Source organism: Nannobrachium achirus, assembly GCF_963921795.1.
Source record: "Nannobrachium achirus genome assembly, chromosome: 18".
Lineage (NCBI taxonomy): Eukaryota > Metazoa > Chordata > Actinopteri > Myctophiformes > Myctophidae > Nannobrachium > Nannobrachium achirus.
Window position 1 is genome coordinate 23,849,143 of NC_137825.1, and position 21,124 is coordinate 23,870,266.

Here is a 21,124-nt window from a genome sequence, read left to right on the forward strand (position 1 = left end):
ATCCAAATATTCAATTAAAAATAACAGATCCAAAGGAAGTTGAGCTTAAAGATTGGTTATATTCAGTTAAGGGATTTAAAGGGGGAAAAAAAGTAATAGACAAAGGATATAGCTCTGGGCGAACCCGATCGACCAAGTATACGTATATTTATACAGTGCCATTTCAAAACTCCACACGTCCTGCCATGGCAAGACAGTAGATTTCCAGTGGATTGGCAGAATATTGAGCTTGTAGATCAGCTATTTTTGCTATTTTTATGACCCTCTCTGACTTCGAAGTTAAAATCTACCTATGAAGGTGGATTCTGCTTTTCAATGGGAATGTAGTGGTTCCTTGCCATTTGCGGGTTTCTGTAAAAATACGCTCCATTCTCCATAAAAAAATGAGAACATCAAAACAGGGAAAGAAACCTCTGTATATCCCAGCGGCCATTAACCAGCATAACAACTGTTGTCGTCAGTTTTTTTTTTTTTGCGTTCTTGGCGGTGCGTGGGAAACATCATTGCGCGTGGAAGTGTTTTGTCGGCTTTGAGAAGCTTGTGGAAGTGTTAGTGTTGTGACGGCTTTCAGAGCCAGTAATCAACGAGTCAATGGTCAATGGTCCTGCTGCTCAGCAGTGCATGGAGGCAGCGTCATGGACCAGCACGCCTGCTGTGTAATTAGTGCAACACATCCATAGTAACGACCGGCGGTGGAAGGTACATTTACTCATGCACTGTACAGTACTTAAGTACAACGTTGACTCTTTGCTTTACTTCAGTGGTTCTCAACCTTTTCGGGCCGCAACCCCCAAAATGATCATATTTTAACTGGGGACCCTCCCACCCAGACAAGCTCTAAGAGTTGAGGCATTACATTTTGTATAACACGGTTCTATTGTGAAAATAGCAGATCTACATGCTCACAACGCCTTGCAAATATCTGCCTCTAATATTTGACAATTTGGCCAATGTTTAATTTGTCGTTATTATTAATTTGAGGTATCAAAAAGTCCTTAAATTGTCACTTTAGAAATGTGCATATACCCTCTATACACTTAAACTTTATGTTGGTTTGTTTACTGTTGAGAGAGAAAACAATGTTGCACATTAAGTTAATCATCCGGGGACCCACCAAAATAATTTGGGGACCCCCCTGGGGGTCCCAACCCACAGGTTGAGAACCACTGCTTTACTTCAGTATGTCCATTGTTCAATACTTTTTTTACTTCTAATCCACTACTAGCCTGAATCCAGCCCACCTCTGACTGGACAGCTTCAGTCTGATAATCAGGCTAATCCACTACATCTCAGAGGCAAATATTGTACTTTGTACTCCACTACAATTAATTGACAGCTTTTATATATCTTAAAATAGACGATCTACAAGCACACAGCACGTCAAGATTGTCAGTTTAGTTTTGAAGAATTTGTGTACTTGGTGTTGCTACTTAACTTAAGTGAGAGAGAGAAAATCGGATTACTTCTTCCAATCACTGGCATCGGATCTATACTAATGAGCAGCCAAGGCCACACGCTGGCCCGTCTACATTCAATAGCTTTTCCTCCACACCGTGGCGAAGCGCTAATGAGGTCGATCATGATTATGGCTCGCCGCCGGAGTACCAAAACACCAGGTCGTTCAGTCGAAGCCGATGATGCCGAATATATCTGTCCTTCAATTGAGAAATACTGCAGACAAAATGTTGTTTCATCTCCTAATGTTGCTTTAAAAAACAAAATGTCATTTTGTGTCTTGTTCCTGGGTGCCAGCTCAGGCTTGTTACACAGTCAGTTTCTCAGTGTTATCTCAGAGTGTTAACTCTGTGAGTGAGAGTAAAGTGGGAGCGAGGTACTCATGACACAAACAGCATTTTAACCACTCCTAGAATAAAATAAAATGACCCGCACACCATCTGCACTTGCACAACAAGGACGACTTTATTAAAGCTACATTTCTTTCGGTCAATAGACCTTCTTCAGGCAACCACTTAAACTCCAGAATCCGTTGTGTGGGGAAAGCTTACTCTGAAAATAGCTGATCGACACAACTTGTCGAGTTGTGAGCTTCAAGATTTTTCAAAAAAAGTTGAGAAATAGCAGATGTACAAGCTCACAGTGAGTGAATGTTTTTCCAAACCAATGTCCTAAATCTTGAGAGTTTTCTGAAAAAAGTATATTTCTGTACTGCATACAGTATACTGTAAATAGCTAAAGTGCCTCTGATGCTTTCCTGGTTTGAAGTTCTTCCCAAAAAAGTCGAAACTATCTTCTGCTCCAGTGAAGGCGCCTGTGGCACAAAAATTCAACAAAACCAAAAGACACCCAAAAAGGTATGTCATGGCTACTGTCCGCGGGGCATGACGGACGGACAGGCTGGCCTGGCAGCGCACAAAGGCTGGACCGGCTGGTCCTCCTCAAAAAGCATTCCTGCCTTCAGGGCAGACATAAATTGTTTACATCCTGAGCTCACCTCCAACGCGGGTGCCATTGGCAGAGGTACAGTAAAGTAAAAAGTTAACTTTGTCCGCCCGGGGGGAAAGTTACGGAGAAGAAGAGAGAAGGCGATTTTTTTCCAAGCACTTCTAGGTAATCAAAAAGCAATCGAAAGCAATCCAAGAAAAAAAAATCTGATAGTTCCTAGCATGCATGCCGAGAGCTGCTGAATGTGTAGAGGTGTGAGTACTGATGCATTGTGATAGAGGCATATCGTCATTGTCGGGTGGAAACCTTGTATGTCCAAAACCTTCCTTTTTTTGTTATTATTATTATTTAAAAAAAAAGAAAACAAAAACAAACGCTTTAAAATGGAGAAAATAGCCAACTTTTGCACGACACTTTTGTATGGCGAAGCAGGGCTTTAATTCACGAAGAAGGAAAAAAAAAGTACAAATTTGAAACTTGGAGCCTGGCAGTGACGATATATCGACTGTGTACAGTAGATACAGGGGATTAGCAGGTGCTCTTAGATACCACCTCATTCATAAAATCGGCGCCATAAAAAAAAAAGTTTTGTAATACAGACGTGTGTGTGTGATTGATAAAGGCGATTCCAGCAGTGTCCTGGCTAGAGACTGAGCTCTCCGTTCCATTCCTGTTCCGTTCCAGTTCTTCTTCTCTCCAGAAGGGTCATTAATTTCTCAGTCAATAGCCATTGTGTGCAGCAGCAGACATCCCTTCCACAAGAAAGATACTCTTGTTCTCATTGAGCAAGAGCTGGACCACATTAAGTCCACCTTATCTCTTTCCCACGTCTCTCTCTCTCTCTCTCTCTCTCTCTCTCTCTCTCTCTCTCTCTCTCTCTCTCTCTCTCTCTCTCTCTCTCTCTCTCAGATCTCTCTCTCAACCCCTTCTATATCATTTCTCCCCCCCTCTCCCTTCCCCTATCTCTCTCTTCCCCCCTTCCCCCCTTTCTCACCCCCTCTCTCTATATCTACTCTCCCTTTCATCTCTTTCTTTCCATCTCTCTCTCTCTTTCTCACTCCCATCTCTCTTCTGCCCTCTCTCTCCCTTCCTCTTATCTTTCAAGCTCCCCCTCTATCACTCCTCTCTCTATCATCTCTTTCTCACAGACCCCCCCCCTCTCTCTCTCTGTGTCTCTCTTTCTCCTCTGCTGACACATTGTAGACAGGCAGTAATCAGGCCAGCTGTGACCGCTGCTGTCCCCTCTGCCCCGCGAGGATGAAAGAACACCACCTTCCACCCCTAGATCCCATCCTTCAAACGATCCACACTCCAATCAGTTTCCCCCCTGGCTACGCACGCACGCACGCACGCACGCACGCACGCACGCACGCACGCACGCACGCACGCACACACACAAGGCACTAGGCACTTTAAGCCCCATTTTTTGTAGATCAGCTATTTAAAAAACGAAAATGTCACAAATGTAGCTGGTATAGATCTATTTTTGAATAGCCAACATATAAAATAGTTGTGATGCTTTATTAATAACCAATTGAACCAATGACAAGTGTTAACAACAGCCATGTGGCTAAATAATAACTCCATTGGAACACATGGTTCTTTATTTCCACTCAGGGTTGTCACACCAAATTCTGGGCCCTGGGTACAAGGATTCACTCACATTTTGTGCTTTAAAGTTATACCATGTAACTTTTTTTATAAAACAAATCTTAAAATTGTCCTAACTGTTAAATCGCTAAAGTTTTAGAACCCCCACTCTGTTATTTTCAGCTTCTGAAGCCTTCTCTTTATATGTTTTCTATGAGTTGTGAGGGGGGGAGAATTTCCCGGCAAAATGATGTCATCTCCCACATGATACACTACCGGCCAATCACAGCGCCGATCATACACCACCGGCCAATCACAGCGAGTCTTGCTGTCTCTAAAGGAAGTAGCTTCCCTCAGCAACTGTGTTTACATTGGTGAAGGAATCTTGCTTGCTACTCCCTCAATCCTGGTCTAAAAATGATGGGAGACGGCTCTACGGAATCGTATCGGCGAGGCGGAGGTGCTCGTGACGGCCGCGGGGTTCCGCGGACCACCGGAACGGGGGTCCGCGACTCCGGCCGAAAAAAGCAATACCGCTACTGACCACTAGTTGAGCAGCTTCCACAGTACAGCTTTAACTATTGAAAAATAGCAGATATACAAGCGGTCCTGCGCTGCGAGCTCGTAGATCTGCTATTTATTTTTTTTAATCGTGAGAATCTTTGCAAAGTCTTTGAATATTTCAAATCATGTTTCTATGTCGGTGGTGCTCAAACCTTTTCATGTGAAGGACCCCCAAAATGATATGTATTTGGCCACGGACCCCCATCTCAAAATATTTAGTTCCAGGGACCCCCCCAGATGCAAATATTTGAGTTACAAATGTTCGCTTTAAAAAAGATTTGCACACATTTTCACGACTTTTCAAAAATATTTTTCAATAGCTAAAGAATAAAATAATTAAGGACCCTCCACCTTGGGCCTCAGTCCAACTTCCTCCCTTGTGACGCCCCTGTTTCCACTACCTGAAAAGTAACCGTTCTCGGACATACAAGGTTTCCACCCGTCAGCAGTGACGGTATAGTATAGTATATGGAAATTGCTTGTTTGAAGTCAGCGCTACAAGCCCATAGTCTCCCTGGGCTGCTTGAACGTTCCTGGAGTTTTAATCAAATATTTGACGTGGAGGGAGGCATGGCGCTGTCAACCTGCTGCCGTTTGAACAGGTGGAGGAACGGAAATTCTTCAAATTTTTTTTTTACTTTTTCTTTTTTGTTATTGTGTATTCATTTATTTTTTCTATCTTTATTTACACAGGATATAGGGATTTTGCAGACCACACTGACTAGCCTGTTCGATTCATATTCATGCATTCATACTTACATCCGTACGTATGTCGACTAGTACAGGGAGTGTTGTGTCATACAGATGTGCTGTTTCAGGTCTTCAGGCTTTACCGTTCTTTTCCTGAAATTTACCTGCAAATGCATTTTTTCCACAGGTTTCTTTACTGAAAAATAGCTGATCTACAAGCTCAATGTTCTGCCAATCCACTGGAAATCTATTGTCTTGCCAATGGCTGGACATTTGATGTTTTGAAATGGCACATCTGTACCTGGGGGGAGATGGAATGCTTTTTTTTCTTTTTAACATAACAGCAGATGGATTATTGCTCAGAAGTCCGTTTGATGAGCTTTCTTTGGGTAGCTGGTAGGGTTAAAGATGTCCTTACACACTGGGTGCGGCCACTGATACACGCGGAAAAATGACGTTGGTGCCAGGAATATACTACTCCTTTTAATTTCCTTTTTTTTTTTATCAAGAGATGCATTTTAAGAGAAGTGTTTGTCTGTGATGTGCAGGCTGACACTGACAGCAGCTGTGACAGTATACCCGTGGCACCTGTGCTACTCGTCACCGTTCAGAGGCCTTCTGGGAGCGCTCGCTGTCATTTATGTTTGATGACTAATACCGGTGCGCACGGCGCCGTTGCGCTCTCATTCCGCCGTGCCTTCACGAAGAAGTTATTAAACAAGAAGATAAGCGTGGGTGTGCATTCACTGTAAAATCCTCAGTGTTTAAGTTATCCATTTGTAAAGGGTCCATTACGTTACATTCGTACCCTGTCCGAGGTACATTTTACGGTGTGTAATGTATGGGTCCCCGGTATGAAATGAGCCAGCGATTGTCATAATGTGTTCTGCCATCTCAGGGTTTCCTGCAGCACTTTACAGGCCAGGCGCCCCGCCCGGCCAGAAAACCCCCCCATCCCCCCAAGGGTATTAAAAAAATGTTTTTTTTTTTTTTTTTTTTTTATATTTTTTTTTTCAAAAAAACTTTTTGGACCTCCAACAATGTACTAGGCATGATCGCGATCGCGAAATTGCATGTTTAACCCCCATACCAACCCTATCTTTCAAACATGGCAGCCATGTGAAGTTACTTGTGCCTCACTGGCAGGAGAGCAGAGCAGCGCATGCAGCTGCTTAATTGACGGTCGTTAACTTCTTTTGAAGTTCTCTGAGAGGCGAGCCTAGCCTAGGTCAACTTGACAGTGACACAGCTGCACAGCGAGTCGTAGATTGCGTCGAGAGAGAGAGAGAGAGAGAGAGAGAGAGAGAGAGAGAGAGAGGAGATCTTCTCATTTACTCACAACGACACAAGTAAAGTACAAATACCTGAACATCTCCTTTGTACAGTATAAGTACAGTAGGCTACTTAAGTAAATCTACTTAGTTACTTTACACCAATGTTGTTGTTTTTTTACTGTGCTGTAGACTTCTATTTATATGGCACGAGTGCTGGTTGATTAACCTGGGGGAAAAAAACAAGTTACACTGTCCTGTGAAAAACGTAGTTATTCAATGTTGAATAAATGTGGATGATAGCATGTAGTTGTGTTTTCCGTCATCATGGGCACATTCATGTGTTTTTTATAGGGCAAAAATAAGAATTAATATTAAAAATTAAATGAATTAATTACTCGAATTCATTAATTAATTATCAAAAAATTTCGGCGCACGCGCTTTGCACGTGCGCCATGAGATCCCCCCCTGGTCAAGACTTTTTCCTGCAGGAAACCCTGCATCTCATCCATGCCTTTAATAAACCCCATAAAATGGTTGAGTGGAGTCCCTCAGGGCTCTATACTAGTTACTTGTCTGTTGTCGCTCTACGTTAAATGTCTTTGAATGCAAAGTTCTTCGCACAATACGGACAATGAAAAAATATATATAGCAGGCTTGTAGATTAGCTACTTAAGTAAAAGATTTGGGGGTGCATACAACATAGGCTCTAATGCATGACAGCGTGTCTCGGGTTCGAGTCCCGATTTCCGATGACCCTTGCTGCATGTCACTCCCCATCTCTCTCCCCATTTCCCGTCAGTCTACTGTCCTATCTATAAAGGCATAAAAGCCCCAAAACAAATCTTTTCCACCACTGATAAAAAGGCTGTGCCTGTGCCCCTGCAGAGTGAATGAATGAATGAATGAATGAATGCATTAAAGGGCTGTGCCTGTGTGTCCTTGCAGACTGCCGTGAGATCCTGCTGCCTCTGATGACGGAGCAGCTGAAGTTCCACCTGGAGAAGCAGGAGGAGCTGAAGGCCTGCTGCCAGCTGCTGAGTGACATCCTGGAGGTCCTCTACAGGAAGGACGTGGTAAGAAACATCTCGCCCTGCATGTTCTCCCTGTGTCCCCCAGAACAGTGGTTCTCAACCTTTTCAGGCCGCAACTCCCAAAATAATCATATTTTAACTAGGAACCCCCCCACCCTGACAAGCACTAAGAGTTGAAGCATTACATTTTGTACAACACGGTTCTATTGTGAAAATATCCGATCTACATGCTCACAACGCCTCGGCGTTGTGAGCATGTAGATTGGCTATTTTCACAATTTCTGCCTCTAATATTCGAGAATTTGGCTAATGTTGAATTTGTCATTTTAGAGGAAATAAAAAGTCCTTAAATTGTCACTTTAGATATGTGCAGATACCCTCTATCTACTGTATACACTTAAACTTTATGTTGGTTTGTTTACTGTTGAGTATGAAAACAATGTTGCACATTTAAGTTAATCATCTGCGGACCCCCCCAAAATAATTTGGGGACCCCCCTGGGGGTCTCGACCCACAGGTTGAGAACTACTGCCCCAAAAAAAACATGCAGTATTCCTGGTCGCTATACTGCCTCCCCCTGGCCAGCCGGGGCGCCTGGTGGAGGGGAAAGGAACTGGTTGGAATAACATGTTCCTTCCACGTGCCACATCCAACCGGGGAAACTCCCCCCTGTCGGGTGAAAAGAAGCGGCTTGGACTCCTCATGCGTAGAAGGAAGGAAGCATGAAGTCAGTCCGTTGCTCTCCTCAGCATGGCAGAGGGAGTGTAGAGCCCAGGGTTACATTAGACAATTGACATCGGGTGAAAAAAAAAAAGAATCACCCTGGTAAATCCAATGATGAAAATGTAGCCCTAAGCCTAGAGCCAAAAGTCACTATCACTGTGACGGGGTGTGAGATCGGCCTCTGGATCGGCTTCTTTTTGTTTTGCTGGTGCATGACACTGGTGAATAACTATAAATTTGGCATAACTCTACCAATAACTGCAACACCTAACCCCTACTACTAATCTTAAACCCAACCTTAATATTTTCCTATCTCTAAAACTAGTTTTAACCATAAAGCAAACATTTTTCTTCACAATGTCTATGTCTGAACATACTTTACAAGTTTACAGTAGTACTACAAGTACACACACCCACACATGCACGCTCGCACACACACAGAAACAGATGCCGGTTTGCTTTGCGCTCCATTACTAGTTTATAATTTTATCAGCGTCCTTATTCGGAATGACGGATTTTTCTTTCATAGACTTCTAGTTTAATAATTGTGAGGTGCGCTGGCGTGCGTGTGTGTGTGTGTGTGTGTGTGTGTGTGTGTGTGTGTGTGTGTGTGTGTGTGTGTGTGTGTGTGTGAGTGTGTGTGTGTGTGTGTGTGTGCGCGTGCCTGCGTGCGTGCGTGCGTGTGTGTGAACCATATTCACTTGAGGTTTTAAACCCTGTACTGGGTTTTTATTTATTAACTCACTGCGGTCGCTGCTTTCTATAGAAAAGTAAAAAGAATAAAAATCCCTGGCTTGGGAGTTAAACAGAACGACTATAGCCTATGGTGTGAATGCTACAATGAGGAGGAATCCACCCAAACTTCTGCGTCGTGCCGGCTTTTATGAACGGCGTGCGTCATGACTGACGCACTGCGCCGCCAGATCAGGGCCCCATATGTCTAACCCATTAAATATTCACTTCTGCAGTGGTTAGGAAAAAGAAAAACACAAAAAAAAACAGCAACTGGATTGCTATCTTGTCAAGTTTACTGCAGGGAATGAATGTATTGCCCGTGAGTCACGACACATGTGATTGACAAGCGTGATTGACGCTGTGCCACCGAGGAATCCCCCCCAGGGCGAGGCTGACGTACTCCCACTGAATGTGAGAGCGTTTCGCTGCCGTCGGGTGGACACCTCGTATGTCAAGGAAATATTAAAACAGTGAAAATAAGCTCTTGGATCTGCTGTTTTCACTACTTTTGTGCGACATTCTTGCATGATTATGAAGTAGGGCATCGCTTTGTGGGGGGAAAAAAATAACGCAGGGAGATACAAGGTTTCTGGCCGTCAGGGACGGCCTCTTTTCCCCCTGGACCGCTGTGAGTGAGCGCGAGCATGAGGCCAGTTGTCTCCGTCTGCCTGTCTGTCCGTGTGGATTTGTCTTCCTGCCTGTCTGAGGAATCATCTGAGAGAGACTCCAGCATCACCCCAAAACTTTTAATAATTCACGCTTGCTTCTGCCGCTCATACACATGCAGGCACACACGCACGCACGCATGCACGCACGTGTACACACACCAACAGACACAGAGGCATCTGAGACACTATGGCAGGGGTTCCCAAACTTTTTTAGTTTTTTGTGCATCGCGAGGCGTTGTGTGCTTGTAGATCGGCTGTTTTCACTAGTTTTGTGCGACAGTCTTGTATGATGAAGCAGGGCTTTGCTTTACCAAAAGACGTACACATTTGAAATTTGGAGATACAAGGTTTCTGCCCGACAGTTGCGATATTTTAGTGATTATGTTGCGAGGAAAACGTTGAGATAATAACCATTTTGGTTAGAACTGACTGAAAATAACTTTGTACTTCAAGTCTAAAATTATACTAAATATTTTTTCAAGTGTCCACATAAATTCCAAATATAATCAGATTATCTCGCGGCACCCCTGGACTGCTGTCACGGCATCCCAGGGTGCCCTGTCACCCACTTTGAAAACCCCTGCACTATGGAGCACATGATAAAGATAAACTACTATTTTAGCCCATTAATCCATTAAGACCCTGTGGCCGATTTTACAAATGCCTTATAAATCAGTAGTTCTCAAACGTTTCCTTGCCAAGGACCCCCACAATGATATGTATTTGGCTGTAGACCCCCCCCAATCTGAACATGTTTTGTGCCAGTATACCGGCATCTCTTCCTTGCATACAGTGCATTCATGTGAGCATCCACACGATACATTGATCACACACGGGGGTTTCCCTTCCTTCCACTGAGTGCACAGCAGCACCAGGCAGGAGGAATCGCTGTTAACATTTCTCACTTGACTAGTGCTCGGTGGAAATGAAAATATTGACTTCACTAGCTCTCCCTCCCGCTCTCCCTCTTTGCGTGAGATCGTGTGTTGGATGGATGGATGGATGGATGGATGATGTATCACCTTGTGTTTATCTAGCTTACTGTAAGTCACTCCTCGATTAAGAGACCTGCTAAATGCCTAAATTGTCTTTGCTTGTGTCTTTGTGCGTGCAGGGTCCCACCCAGTGGCATGTCCAGATCATCATGGAGAAGCTGCTGAGGACGGTCAACAGAACGGTCATTTCTATGGGACGTGACTCGCCGCACATAGTAAGACCCTTTCTGTCTCTCTCTCTGACCTTCAACATGTTATCGCTGACTCACTCTCTTTCTCTGCATAACACAAACACACAAGTGTACTGTATTACCGTAATGCTTGGGATTCGAACCCTGGGTCTCCCGTGGTGTGTGAAGCGACGCTAAAAACAAAACACATTTCATCCACTATAACGTAGAAGGGCAATCCCTCCCTTCACTGGGGGAGGAGGAATTAGCCTGTTTGGTCTTCAGGCAAGTGGCAGACACACGCAGGCACGCACGCACGCACACACTATGGAGCTGATAACTGCTGACACGCATTCAGCTAAAGAGGAGTTCAGGTGAGTTCATTTCATTGTTGCATCACGTGAACCGTCAGTGTACAGTTTGGCCAAAAGGCATTTAAATTCTTCATTTTAAAGGTCCTGCGATATCATGGTAGGGAATGCAGCCTCCTGTCTCACAGTTGCTTTGATCTCCTGGATTTTCTGCTACCTCTATACTTCATCATCTCGTTGGAAGAACCTTCCTGCTGGCATTTGTGCTGGTGTGTGTGTTTGAATTGTTTTGTGTGTACGTGTACGTTGTATGCCTTTTTTACAGTGTGTGCCCTGACTTAGACTTAGACTTTACACTCTAGTAGTAGGTGTACATTATTTGGTGCATGAGCAGAAATGGTGGTCAGCCAAGCTGCTGAGGAGGGCTTCCCCAGTGCCCTGTCACTGTGATACCATTACTTTGTGTTTTGATTTACCAAGTGTGTGCCTGTGCTGATATACTGCCTTACCTTCACAATACAGACCTCTCTCTCTCTCTCTCTCTCTCTCTCTCTCTCTCTCTCTCTCTCTCTCTCTCTCCCTCCCTCCCTCTGTGCCAACCACCATGTTTACCTCATGTCTTTTCTCTTGTAAGTCAATGTAGTGTAAAAACAACATTCAGTTTGCCCGGATGATTTATCTTTATTCTTCCTGGCCTTCCATCTCCCGTGCACTATCCCTGCATGCCTGAAGCTGCTGTGTGTGTGTGCATGCGTACGTTCATGTACTGGTGAAGGGCAAATGATGTCCGACTTACAGTTGCTGACCGGCGTCATGCCGCGGATTTAAGGTCGGGGCAACACTTTATTTTTATAATGGCATTCATAAAATCACCATCCTGAATCGTCGATGTCCTCACAGGTATAGTGACACGTGTGTCCGTGTATGTGTGTGTGTGTGTGTGTGTGTGTGTGTGTGTGTGTGTGTGTGTGCGCGCGTGCGCATGCGTAGCCAAGTGGTGCATCGGTGTGTGTGTGTGTTGTTGTATGACTACTGTAATTAAGCTGAGTGTTGTTCAGCCAAGAACTCCTGGCCTGTCTCCCTGTGCCAGCTGCCTGAAGGCTCTCTGGGATTCTCTCTCTCTCTCTCTCTCTCTCTCTCTCTCTCTCTCTCTCTCTCTCTCTCTCCACTGCATGCAGCTGCATGGTGCCAGGTATGGAGGGCCTGTGCACCTGCACACCCTCCTAGATGGAGGGTGCTTACTGCTTATGGGGGGAGGGGGCGGGGGATCTCTGACAATGAGGTTGGACACGGCTTGGATGTGACACTGCATGGAAGGCTCAGCCGCCGGCCCCCGTCGAAAACATGATGTATCCTCCTTTGTATTCTTTGTCACGCTTGCTTTTTCCCCCCACCTTTGCAGCCATTTCTGTGAGCGTTTGTGTGGAACGTTTTAATTCCAAATCAAAGGTTAAGGACCCTGAATTTGGTATTCTGAAAGCCTTACAACTACCTCATAACTCTTAAGGGCTTACGAATGGAACCAAATGGACCCGACCCGCAAGGGTCCATTTGGTTCCTTTCGTGTGCTCTCTGGAGTTATACAGATCTGTATTGGTGCATTTGGTTCCTAACTATCCCGGTGTTGTCTTGTAACTGCTGCCCCTATAGGCTTACCTGCCAACGAGTAGCCCCCACCGAGAGGATGTAGCGCAGGGGTGCCGCGACGGCAGTCCAGGGGTGCCGCGAGATAATTTGATAATATTTGAAACTTTTTAAACTTGAAGTACAAAGTTATTTTCAGTCAGTTCTAACCTAAATGGTTATTATCTCGATGTTTTCCTCGCAACATAATCGCTAAAATATGCTATAAATATAAGGTGCTGGGAGTGAAAATTAGGAATATAATGTAGGGGTGCCTCGGATGAAAAAAATATTTATAGGGGTGCCCCAAGCCAAAAAAGTTTGGGAACCCCTGACGTAGCGACTCTGTCCTACTCCTCAGTCGCTAGTGCAGTGTAAAAGGTCACCCTCTCTGGGCCGGCTTTGCAATCCCAGAAACACGGCCAATAATTGTTTGTATAAAGGCTCGGCTCCGCCGGTTCCAGTGCGGTGGTTTCAAACTCCTAAACTCCACGGTCGGTGGACACGTACTTCACCCCCTGTGCCACCCCAGTGTCCCTTTGTTTGTTTGGTTTGCTTTAGTATTCTTTATTATGTTCCATTTCTATTGTGCCCTGCTCACTGACCCCCAGCTGGCATTAAACAGGCTATATATCGACCCTGATAGTGCACCACACACAAGTTATGCATCCCACTCCATTATACTAAGTGCCCGTGTTCTGGCATCCACCCACATGGTCTGGGGGTGCAGGGAGGTTTCCGGTTTTCACATATCATCCTGTGGTCTCTCTAGAGCACTGTTTCTCAGCGTCAGGTTCAGGTACCACCAAGGGGAGACACTCTTAAGAGTGTACAAAAGAAACCGAATGAACCCGCAAGTTTGGTTCCATTTGTACACTCTCAGACTTAAATACACAGGAATGCTCACCTTAAAACACGCTCTTCCTCATTTTCATCCGCCATCCTCAGGTCGACCGCTCGGTTGGGCGGTTCTTGTATTTTTTTTACTGAGAGGACAAGGTTAGAGATACGTTGAGGGTTAGGCATAGTTTTACTGAGGATTGGGAAATAGGTTAGGTTTAACCCTTTAGGCATAGTTTACTGAGGTTGCGTTTAAGAATACCAGGGAGTCCCAGAGATTAAAACAAAACAAAACTGGGGGGGGCAGACCTCCATTCAGAAACACCCCCACTTAGAAACTTCCCCATTCAGAAATACCCCCTCTGAGGTTAGGGTTTAGGTTAGGTTTAGGTGACACCTCCATTTAGAATAATGGAAGTCAATCTTCTGAATGGCAATGTTTCTGAACGGAGATGTGTAACTGGGTGTCCGTGGCCATAACGCAGTGGTTCTCAACCTTTTCAGGCTTTGACCCCCGCACACTTTCATCTGATTCCAAAATCATGTGGGGGCCCCCAGGTTCATAACCACTGCCCTAATGCATATTAAACTTGGGTGTCCTTGGTATAAAAAAGAAGAACCACCGATCTAGGTAAAGGTTGAAGGAGAACCACCACCAACCCGCTCTCTGTTTAATTAAATGCTGCGTTCTCCTTCTCCGGAGGCTTCCCGCGGTCCTGGTTGGAAAGACACCTGCTTAGTATACATAGTGTCACAGCCAACCCTGCGACCTTCTGTTCATCCCCTATATAAGACAGCTCGCTGTTGCCACCGACCGTCCCCCCCTTCGCCAACCCACCCCGCCATCCTGACCCCTGTACTCTCCTCTCAGCTGCAGCCCAGTATCACTGGATTGACATTTCTAAGTACCTGCATACTGCTTATTTTTAGCTGGTGGTGCTGGTAGCTGGCGGGTGGGGCGGAGTGTGTGGGGGGGGTGTGTCCTTCTATGCAAGCCGGCACTAGTTGGAGGTCACATCAGAGCCTTGCTGTTTTTGTTTTTTATTGTTATTTTTTGTGAAAGTGCTACTGTACGTCTGTCCTTTAGGGTTATAGGCAACAAAAAATTGATATTTAGAACCGATAACCGATCATGTTGGTTAATGGAATTGTCATGAAGCAGGTTTCCTTTTAGCCCTTTAAAAACCAGGAAACCTTCTGTGTAACCAGTATTATTTTATACTTTGGCTATTTAAAAAAGGCAGATATGGTATTTTCGAAAGAATATCCTGAAAATGTTTACATAAATATATAAATGACATATTTTTTATGCGAACATTTTACCACATTTTTTATGCGAACATTTTACCTATAATCGTCTGGTGGGTCCCTGGAACAACATATTTTGAGATGGGGGTCGGCGGCCAAATACATATAATTGTGGGGGTCCTTGACATGAACAAGTTTCAGCACCACTCATATACAGTAGCCACTGATTTCTTTTCTTTTCTTGTGTCAACGGATCAACACATTTTAATAGATTTGTGTAATTGGTAAACACATAACCCTGTATTATACTTTGTTGTACAAATGGTGGTGTAGACAAGCAGTGAAATATATGGCATATGTACAAAATCACAAAGTGTCATATCATTAAGTTGTAAATCCGCTATGTATCTATTTTTATTTAGTCTTTAATCGCAATCAAGGCAAAAATTTGAAACAATCACGGTATTGATTTGAACTAATATTGTTTATCGCTCCTCCTGTCTCAATGCCAGCCAGCGTGAGTTAGGAGGCCAACATCATCAAAGCCTTGCCATTGTTGTGAAAGTGCAAACATGTGTCACCTTCTGGCAACTACAGGGCTCCTTGGCAGTGCGACCGCCATTCTGCAGCACAGTCAAGCTTGTCAAGGCCAAGTCTTCACTGCCATACTTTCCACACCGCCTTGTATAATGTTTTCCTCTAAAGTTTTCCCATCCATGCTCTCACAGCCGCTGTGTTGCCCTCCTCCGGCACACCCGGAAATCCACCAAAACTCTCCTCCACGTCATCTCGTTCTATGAGAAAAGTTGTCACTCATAAAGGAAGGCGAGAGAGTGAGAGTGAGAGAGAGAGGCAAGGCGGCTTGGCGTGTGCGAGCGAGCGCCGGCACGAGCTCCTTGTTAAGTTGCATTTAAAGTAGGCCCTCAAATCATTATTTAATGATCAATAAAGCCGGGCTGAATTTTTAACAGCTAGGAGACCCAGTTACAGGGCTTCATGCTAGATGCGCGGTGGCTCTGCTCTGCTCTGCAGGCAGATTGTGCTACAACGTTCGGCTGCTGGGAAACAGACAGCCGAGCCAGCCCGATGCCCTTGTTCATCTGAGTGGCAGCCAGGCACTTACATTTAGATTTATGCATTAACTTGCTCCCCCCTCTCTCTCTCTCTCGTTCTCGTTCTTCTCTTCTTTTCTCTCTAAGTTCCCTCTATCATACTGCTGGTGGTGGTGGAGGAACATACGTACATGGAATGTGGATGAGCAGCAGCATCACAGCGACAGTGACAGGGCTGGGGGGCGTTGTCATTGCAGCAGCAGCAGCGGCAGCCTATGCCCGCTAACAGATTCAGACACAGCATCGGTGTACACTTAGCACACGGCTGGCAAACAGAACAGCCGTTCTTGGCTCCTTTGTACGGGCGTCCGTGGCCAGCGGCATGCCAGCCATTGTGATGCGACGGCCCACGCTGCCATCCATTGTGGCGATGCAGAGCCACCTGGGAATGTGCTCAGGTTATACATAGGATGCTAACGAGTCTGTTTTTGTTGTATTTTTTGCTTGCTGAAGTCACCTGGTTCTGCTCTTTGTCTTCATACAGTACATCAGGGGTCTTCAACGTTTTTTCCGGCCAAGGCCCCCTTAACTGAGAGAGCGAGAGATGAAGCAGGAACCCCTGTTTGTTGTTGTCAATACATCAGCTTTTCTATTCATGCGTTGGATTCTTGTTGATATGTATTTTCAGAAATTCTAGACAGGTCGTATACAATAGATCAGGGGTCCTCAACATTTTCAGGCCAAGGACCCCTTAGCTGAAAGAGAGATGAAGCAGGGACCCCCACAACCTGTTCATAGATTCCCTATAGTTACATCGTTTGACAGCACAATCATCAGTGTATTTTGGATTCTTGTCAATTTGTGTTTTCAGATATGTATTTAACCACTTGAACCAATACTGAAGTCAATACTTAACTTGACATTTCACTCTGTACTTAGTCTGCTCGTTTTCTCCTCTACGTCAAATGTCTTTGCCGAACATAGCCGATCTACAAGCTCACATCGCCTCGCAGCTCAAGGCGTTGTGAGCTTGTAGATCTGTTTGGCTAAAGTTGGTTAATGATTGGTTAATGATTAATACTGTATAAAAAAGGAGAAATACTGTAATGATTAATACTGTATAAAAAAGGAGAAAAAAAGTTTCTATCACACCAAGATTTGGAGGACCCCCTGTAGTAGCTCTGAGGACCCCCTAGGGGTCCCGGACCCCCTGTTGAAGACCCTTGCTATAGATGATGGGAACGGTGAACCCGACATGCCTCTACTTGGCCCCATCCTTTTTTCTCTTATTGCAGAATGCCTCCGCCATTAGCTGATGCATTGTGACCTTGTAGATCTATTTTTGACGAGCGTCCGCCTACTATGACGTGCCCATAAAAGGGCACACTATAGGCTATATATATTTATGTGGCAATGCAGGACGCACGTAAACTCCTGAATGTCGCGAACTTGTAAGATACGCTGTTTTCGGTTGTGTGACACCACAGCTGAGTATAATCAAGCCTCTAGCAGGCTAGCACAGCATCATCTCTACCACCACTACTAGCCTGTCAGCGAGCACACCGTCCGTCAATCAATAACACAGACTCCTGGCGGCTGTCAATCAATAACAGCCAGTCCTCCACTTCAATCAGTCCACACACACACACACACACACACACACACACACACACACACACACACACACACACACACACACACACACACTGCAGTGGGACGGTTCACCAGAGCACTGAAGTACATTATAGCTCCTCAGTGTACTGGCTGGCTGGGAGAGAGATGCACTGCACCTGGAGCTTTCTGGAAACCGGGGTAATTTTGACTGCGTGGTCTTTTAAATACATTTTCATTTCGCCAAATAAGCAACTACACTTTAGAAATAAGCCCCACAAAAAAATGTGACCCGCAACTAGCGATGGGACAATAATTATGAACATTTCATGTCACGATTATTGTAACAAAAGAAATCGCGATTTACAATATTAGCGCGATAATCAAAATCCATTATCCTGGGGTGGAACATTTGCCAAAGAATAGCAGATTTACAAGCTCACAACACGTCGCTTTGCAATGCGTTGTGATCTTGTAGATCAGCTATTTTTTGGCAAAGACATTTGATAGAGAGTGAAAAAAAGAATATCAAGTACGTATATTATAAGTATCTTTTACCACTTGTGGAGGGTTTAAGTGGTACCAGATATGCATCTCAGCAAATAAAAGGTGAATTGATCCCTGTGCATGACGGATAACGATATCACGATAAAATTAAATCTCCACGATACGATTATCGTGAGTGTTTTTTATCACAAAATAAATAAAGAAATAAATGGTGTTTACATTACCTTCACCCATTCACACACACACATTCATACACCGATGGCAGAGGAAACCATGCAAGGCACCAACCAGCACATCGGGAGCAACTAGGGGTTCAGAGTTTTGAGACTCTTCGACACTCTACTCTGGGGGATTCCGGGCTCGAACTGGGAACCCTTTGGGAACCCTCCAGTGTCTACCCCTGAGCCACTGACGCCAAACTAGCACTAGGATACCCGTTCAAATTCAAAGGCATGTTCCATAGCACCCTAATGGTATTGGATATTTCATCATCATACAGTAGCAAAGTTTAAATCCTCTGAAGCTCCAACTGGCTGGCTGTATGTAGAATACCAAAACATCATGGTTTTATCTATCATGATAATTGTTTAGGAAAGTCAGAGCATTAGTGTGGGCTTTTCTTTCATGCTGTCTCACAAATAAACCGATCAGCACTCAGTGATCAGTGGTATGATAACCACATTTTATTCCGCCTTAATCCATGTGGTCGACAGTGGAGAGTGACCGCTGCATGTGTCAACATGGCCGTGTCAAGTATGATCTTAGCGGATCAAGCTTATACATTGCACTATGGTTGCGTGACACTGTTGTGCGACAAAGTAAGGGCTTAAGTGGTAAATCGATTTGTTGATTAAAATAAATAAATGGTCTCTGTCTGGTGGAAACCTCATATCTCCAAAACAGTTACTTTTCAGGATTCAAATTCAAAAGTAGCAGATCTACAAGCCCAAATTGTATTACTTCGCCCGCATTTTGCGCTTGTATATCTGCCTCTGTACAATGATCAAGTAGGGCTGTAATTTACGAAAAAAAAGGTAAAATATGGCGATAAGAGTTTTCTACCGGAAATCAACAATATATACTGTATATTTTTTAGATCACGCTTCTCCATTTCTTTTAAAGGAATCAATGCAATACTTACTAAGAAAATAATGCATAGTTGCAGCCCTACTGCAGACCTGACCACACTGCAACACAAGGCATCTTTTTTTACCCTCTCTCAGCATCTCATGTTGAAAGAATTTCCCTCTCTGTGTAGAAATCAAGCATTGAAAATAGCTGACCTCCAAGCTCACAACGCGTCGCGCTGCACGTGCTTGGAGGTCTGCTATTTTAGATGTTTTCACCAAAAGGCCCTTTTAGAAATGTCAGACCCTGCCTCTCTAACATTCTCTGCACGTCCCTGGTCTGTACTTCATCCCTCCTTCCCCCCTCTCTCCTCTCTCTCCTCCGTTCTCTCCCCGGCCCAGCCAGCCAGGCCAGCATGCTGCAGTAGCAGCAGAGTGCTTTACGGTAAAAAAGCAGCATAGTGAGATATGGCAGTGCATTATAATGCCCTCTCAAACGCACATTTATCACTCATTCACTCGACTCGAACGCATTGCAGCTTTTCTTTTTCTCCCTATTTCCCGCCCGACCGTACGTCCTCGCATGGTTCAATGACCCGGCTGCAATACAGCCGTATAATCTCAAGTGCACACTCTGCGTAAACGTGGTCCTCCTCACCGCTTGCAAGACCCCTGGGGATTCTGTTCTGTACCTTCCTGGCCCTGTACCCTACTATAGAGCAGTGGTTCTCAAACTTTGAAATTTGAAGGTCTCCCCTTAACTTTGACAGTGTACAAATGGAACCAAATGGACCCGTTAGGGTTCATTTGGTTCCATTTGTCCATTTGCACATTTTCCCCCTTGGGACAATAAAGGTATCTATCTGTCTATCTGTCTATCTAAGACCCGAGGCCCGTTCTACCAAAATGCCTTCTAAATCAGCAGTTCTCATAAAAAAAAAGTAATTGTTCAAAAATAGCAGATGTTTTTGCCACACATCAAGCTTGTAGATCTGCAATTTTTGAATAGCCATTAGCCAACGCTAAGATCTAGAAATGGAACAGATCCTTTTCCCGGTTTTTAACTCATTCACTACCAAGAATATTTAACCAAAAATAGCGCTCACTACATAATCACACATTTTCAAACCTTTTGGAAATAGACGATCTACAAGCTCAAGCTGTGAGCTTTTAGATAAGCTATTTCCGCTATTTTTTTATACTGCATATTTTTTTAATATACACAATAAGGATGCTGGGATTTAAGTGGTTAAGTTACTTGTCATTATACTGTAGTTATCACCCTGTAGAATTTTAGTTTTACAAAGCCAGCTCACAACAAAGGCTAGGCGCACTCAACTCAAAGAGCTTTAAGAAGGTCACACCGAGTGCAGATTCCTGACAACTGGAACAACAAAGGAACCGTCCGCTCTCAAAGTCTTTAATAAGCCACATGCAACAGCTGCTGCTGGCTGATGCTGCGGCTTATTAAAAAAACTTTTCACATTGTCTGTGTGCGCTGATGTTTCCTTTTGTTGTTCAAGTTTAAAGTCTAAAAGGCAAACAGAAAGTGTCATTTTTTATTCATACAATTAATCGTGTCAACTAGAAGATTTCACAGCCCTGCCGACGACGTGTGTTGCTCTGCCACCTTTGTAAATATAAATATTGTCGTTGTCGGGTGGAAACCTCGTATCTCCCAAGTTTCAAATGTGTACGTTATTTCGCAAAGTAAAGCCCTGCTTCATCATACAAGGCTGTCGCACAAAAGTAGTGAAAACAGCAGATCTACAAGCACACTTGTGTGCTTGTAGATCGGCTGTTTGTTTTCACTAGTTTAAATCATTTTTAAAATGATAAATGCAAAACGAACAGTTTTGGACATACAAGGTTTTCACCCGACAACGACGACATGCATGTAATGGGCGGATAAGACGGTGTTCCTGTGAAGACAGGTTGGCTTTTGTTCGGCCACTAGTGAGCATTCCTCTGCATATCCCTGCCCTGGTTATATTCTGATTTTATGAATGAGATGCAGTTCTG

The 21,124-nt window shown here is 44.4% G+C and overlaps 1 protein-coding gene across 1 annotated transcript in view; it reads left to right on the forward strand.

Annotated features, from left to right (window-relative positions):
* Positions 1-21,124, forward strand: part of dock1 (dedicator of cytokinesis 1) — a 433,218-nt gene that overhangs the window by 158,188 nt on the left and 253,906 nt on the right. Inside the window, exons 26-27 of the mRNA XM_080747125.1 lie at positions 7,467-7,594; positions 10,793-10,888. Of these exons, the coding sequence (XP_080603251.1) occupies positions 7,467-7,594; positions 10,793-10,888 (224 nt within the window). The remainder of the gene's footprint in view (positions 1-7,466; positions 7,595-10,792; positions 10,889-21,124) is intronic.